Genomic DNA, 5,205 nt, shown 5'->3' on the forward strand with positions numbered 1-5,205 from the left:
TGTGTTCCTCTCCTTTGCCATCTTATGAAACATATCTCTCTTCTTCCCTCACAGTATTAAATGGCGTCCTCTGTTACCTGAATGAGCTTCATCTCCATTCGAAATTCATGATGTCATTCATGTTATGTCTGTGAGTCATGGCCTGCGAATGGAGTGTTTAGAGGGAAGAAGCTGTCACTGCAGTTGGTGAGGGTTTGACAGTGACATTTTGTCCCAGTAATTCTCAAATACACTGTTATGTTGTAGTAACGCATCTCTGATCTTTATGTTGAGCGTCAACATTGCTGAAATTACAACACTTAAGCTCCCTTTCACCTCAAGATGCACAGGTAATGCTATGCTCCCCAGCCAGTTAATTCATTACGGCTTAATGGCCATGATTACATTACATACATTTACGTTTTGTTACTTAGCAGGCATTCTTATCCAGATTAATGGCAGGCTAGCTAGTTATTCAGTTCAGTTTGTTTTAATAAGTGGTGTGTGCAGCGATGGATGTCCTAACCCAGTGATAACATAGCACCAGTATAGGCCAATGAAATAATAACAATGCACATTATTTTACATTTTTCGGCTGCTTTATCACATACGTTATTCTACTAAGGACCCACAGGTTTTCCTCAGGGAAGCAAAAATAAAAATTAATTCTATAAACAAAACATTATCTCCCTTTAAAGCAGATTGTGCGGCATGTAGTATATCCTTCAGCTAGCAGGGCCAATGAAAAAATTTTGCAGCAACATCTGAGTGCACAAATTAAGCAAATGCTATTTACTGCCACATGTAAAGACTTCCTTTTTTCCATGTCCTCATTTTCAATGTGGGACGTGATTCCCCATTCCTCTTGTTGGTTTGTATGTCAAATATGCAAAACATAAGATTTTCAGCATCACTGCTATTATTTCATGATATATGTTCTACACAAAATATCCCTCCTAATAGCTTTGTAGTTCCAATCACCAAGTCTCATAAAATAATCATGCTACAGTGCCTTTGGAAAGTATTCAGACCCCTTTGCTTTTTGCACACTTTGTTGTGTAATAGACTTAATCTAGCATGGATTAAATGGATTCTTTTGGCTGTCAGTCTGCACAAAATAACCCATAATGACAAAGCAAAAACATTTTTTTGAATTTTTTGCAAATTTATTAAAAATCAAAAGCTGAAATATCTCATTTCATAGTATTCAGACCCTTTGCTATGGCGTTTCAAATTGAGCTCGGGTGCATCCTGTTTACTTTGATTATCCTTGAGATGTCTTAGAACTTGACTGAAATCCACCTATGGCAAATTGAATTGATTGGACATGATTTAGAAAGGCACACGCATGTGTATGTAAGGTCCCACAATTCACAGTGCATGTCAGACCAAAAGAACCAGAGTCCAAAGAACTCTCCATAGACCTCCACAATCAAATTGTGTCAAGGCGTAGGTCTGGGAAAGGGTATAAACCATTTCTACAGCTTTGAATGTTCCCAGGAGCACAGTGGGCTCCATCATTGTGAAATGGAACAAGTTTGGAACCACCAGGACTCTTTCTAGAGTTGGCAGTCCAGCCAAACTCAGTAACTGGGTAAGAAGGGCCTTGGTCAGGGAGATGACCAAGAACCCAATGGCCACTCTAACAGAGCTTCAGAAGTCTTCTGCTGAGATGGGAGAACTTGCTGGAAGGACAACCATCTCAGAAGCACTCTGTCAATCAGGCCTTTATGGTAGAGTTGCTAGAAAGAAGCTGCTTGTGACTAAAAGGCATTTCACAGCCTGCCTGGAGGTCTTGAAGGAAATCTGCTCCAGAGCACACAAAACCTCAGACTGGGGTGAAGGTTTACCTTTCAGAATGACAACAACATGAAGCATACAGCCAAAACAACATCGGAGCAGCTTTGGGACAAGTCTCTGAATGTCCTTGAGTAGCCCTACCAAAGTCTGGACTTGAACCCCATAGAATATCTGTGAAGAGACCTGAAAATGATAATGTAGAGACTCCCCATCCAATCTGACTGAGTTTGAGAGGATCTGCCAGGAAGAATGGAAGAAACTGCTCAAATCTAGGTACTGCTTTGTAGAAACTTACCCAAGAAGGCTCAGAGCTGTGATTGCTGCCTAGGTGCTTCCTCAAAGTATTGAATAAAGTGTCTGAATACTTTGCTTTGTCAGTGTGGATTATTGTGTGTAGATTGATGGCCAAAAGAATACATTTAATCCATGTTACATTAAGTCTATAACACAACAAAGTGTGCAAAAAGTGAAGGAGTCTGAATACATTCTGAAGCCACTGTACTCATCTCATGTTTATATCAATGTCACTTACCTTTAACACTTTAAACAAATTATGACGTTTGTCAGCTATGCAAGTATATTCTGGGCTTATAGATCACTTTCATTCTGCATTACCCCTGCCTAGATACTCTGAATAACTTGCAAAACTTACAATTTGACATTATTCATTCAGTTGTATAACTGCATAGTAACTGAGGTAATTTGAGATACCTTGCCCAAGGCTACCAATGAGCAAATTGCTTGGTGCTTGGCAGAACTGGTTCGTCCACACCTAAAGCATTTGTAACAAATGTCCATACTGACCTATGACAACACTAAGTAACCCTTAGTTAGTTAGTGTTGCCATTGTTTTGTTCACCTATGAAAAGTACAGAAATGCAACATGGGGAGTCTCCTCCAATAAAGATGCACACAGGCATTGTCTGTGAAGTGGCAGGCTGCACTACTCATATCAGGCTAGTTTGGAATCCATGACTTGCCTTCTTCTATAACCCCTCCTAGGTATCCCAAACATATCACCAAAAAGATGCAAATTTGTGTTACCTTGATGAGTTTATTGATGTCTGTTGTTAACATGATGCAAAAATAATGTGGTTTTAATAAAATAAAAAAAAAAAAAACATTCCTTTTACAACAAAGGAATGTGACCAACTCCAGATGTGGTCACACACACACACACACACACACAATACATAGCAGTGCAAAGCAACTACAATTACAGGGAAAACATTTACGTTCAAGAACCGATGCAACAGTATGTCCAATATGTAACAAAAGGATGCACTTTGCCAAAACTGATCAGTAGTATTAGGAACAGTACCTTTATATAATATTATGGAGTCTACTTTGAATGCCCAATCACTGCACGTGTGGAGAACCTCTTTATGGACAAGTTTAACAATACAGTGAAACAGTAAATTTAATGGTACTTAACTGCTGCATAACATCCACACAATATTGCACAATACCTACAGGTCATCAGGTTTCACTACACATGTAGAAATACTTGTGAAGCCTCATGCTTCGTGTAATGCACAAACACTACACCTTTCCTTTGTTAAAAAACCATGCTTCCCTTATTACCGTTTTGTGAATCATTTTGTGACTCTTCATAAGCAGACACATTACAAAGACTAACACAACACACAACTATTAAAGGACGATGTCTGGACACAGTTTAAGATAAAGAGTGACTGGCCAGCAGGTTCATGACGCCAGCACAGCCTGCTGGGACCCCAAAAGGTAGGGCACCAGGGCCAGGGCGGCAGCCTCGATGGAAAACAGGTGGGCGTCCTCCACTTCAGGGCACTGGCATCTCATGAAATCTGCCAGGCGGAGCAGGTACTCGATGTTGTGGCCGGCCCTGCCGCGGCTCACGGTGATCTGGGCGGCAATCTCCTCGGGGCTGGCAGGCCCCAGGTAGATGGGGTTGTCGGCAGTGGCGATATAGACCAAGGCTAGGAGGGGTGGGTCTCCCGCCCCTCGTGGGACAAACTCCACTGCCCTGGTGATGTATCCCCCCAGCACCGCCTCCCGCACATTCAGGTACTTCAGGGACTCCTCGATCTGGGAGCCGGTCACCTCATATGCCACCCCCCATGTGCATGCCTGGACACACAAAAGAACCTCAACTCAGTCCAGTTATAAGTCAATGGAAAGGATTATTCTCATTATGAATTATTTGAGTTATGGGTACGCACCCATAAATGGTAAAGAGCCAACAAGATGCGTACATTAGCTAAAGGCCAAGGCGGTTAAGCCATCACTCATACACTCAGCGCGAGCGGAAAGTTCACTTACGTCATCGTCTTCCACCAGCGTCACCACTCTACCGGGCTGCGTAGAAGAACAGAAAATAAATGAATGCTAGCTGCCCAAATAGCATACCACAGTATCTATAAGACTAATATGGTATGGATCAATACGTTATATTAAAGGTACAAACTCGTCGCTTTAGAAGACACCGTCTCACCATTTCGTCATTTCCCCGATGGAAATTGTCCCCATGCCAGAAGCGTCTCTTGTATCCCTGGATATAGCCGACTTTACTCTTCTTGTATTTGAAATCGGGTTTCCAGACAAGTGACCCGTACCCGAATATCCACAGACTGGTCTTCTCTGCCAAGATGTCTTGAGGCTTCATTCTGGTCACACTTAGCTTGCGTAATAATGGCCAAAGGACAAGGTGACGGTTTCAATGCGGTTGCTAGCCAGGTAGCTATTTCCCCCGATCAAGTAGTAGTGGTATCAGTTGGCTCGCGGTTATACCGCGTGTGGAGCCCAGCTGCTTGGCAGTTTTTGTGATGTAATTGTGCAGTCTCTGTTGTCTTGCCTGATGCATGCCGATGCAGTAGTGTTGCCACATGATGTCTTAAAAAACCATTTTGGCCTCCTTGGCGTCTAATACAAACGAAAATCAAAACCGTCTGGCTGGCTTCCCAGCCAGCTGCCCGTCTATCCTCTGCTTCTAATTCTGATTTTAAAAATGTAACGAGGTACCCACCTAAAATCGCGGATGCGAAAGTAATGACAACGTCATAAACCTTACGGCTGGTTTTCTTTCAGCAAGCTACTAGCTTTCCGACCCTAAAATAAGAACGCCGCCCGACATCCCCACACCACTGTAGACGTAATACGAAAGTACCGCGACGTGCTAGACTGATCGAATTTATACCATCGATGACCCAGGTCCACGTACTTACTGTTCCAAATGTACCATCCCATGGAATGGTCTACACCAATAGTGTCGTTGAGTGGGCGGGGTTTTCATATTAATACAGCCAATAATAACCTTTTATGGAAAGGATAAAAAAAAACTCAGGTAGTCGGATCTTTTCATTGGCGTAGAAACCAAGGATAGCCTTTCGTGTTGCGTACTGTGATTAGTGTAAAAAAAGTCAATCTACTTTGCTGAAATTCTTAGTG

At 42.4% G+C, this 5,205-nt stretch overlaps 1 protein-coding gene across 1 annotated transcript; it reads right to left on the reverse strand.

Moving 5' to 3' along the window:
• Positions 1 to 2,813: 2,813 nt before the first annotated feature.
• Positions 2,814 to 4,935, reverse strand: chac1 (ChaC, cation transport regulator homolog 1 (E. coli)). The gene is made up of 3 exons (XM_036549814.1): positions 4,253 to 4,935; positions 4,081 to 4,116; positions 2,814 to 3,888 (listed from the first exon to the last, which is right to left on the reverse strand). The coding sequence occupies exons 1-3, from the start codon at positions 4,421 to 4,423 to the stop codon at positions 3,487 to 3,489; spliced, it is 609 nt and encodes a 202-aa protein (XP_036405707.1). The 5' UTR covers positions 4,424 to 4,935; the 3' UTR covers positions 2,814 to 3,486.
• Between the last annotated feature and the right edge of the window lie 270 nt (positions 4,936 to 5,205).

This window comes from Megalops cyprinoides, chromosome 17 (genome assembly GCF_013368585.1).
Source record: "Megalops cyprinoides isolate fMegCyp1 chromosome 17, fMegCyp1.pri, whole genome shotgun sequence".
Classification (NCBI taxonomy): domain Eukaryota; kingdom Metazoa; phylum Chordata; class Actinopteri; order Elopiformes; family Megalopidae; genus Megalops; species Megalops cyprinoides.

Coding starts and splice junctions, on each gene's coding strand:
- chac1 (XM_036549814.1), bottom strand. CDS start 4,423: ATGAAGCCTCAAGACATCTTGGCAGAGAAGACCAGTCTGTGGATATTC. Junction 4,117..4,252: donor ATCGGGGAAATGACGAAATG/GTGAGACGGTGT, acceptor TCTTCTACGCAG/CCCGGTAGAGTGGTGACGCT. Junction 3,889..4,080: donor CGCTGGTGGAAGACGATGAC/GTAAGTGAACTT, acceptor TTGTGTGTCCAG/GCATGCACATGGGGGGTGGC.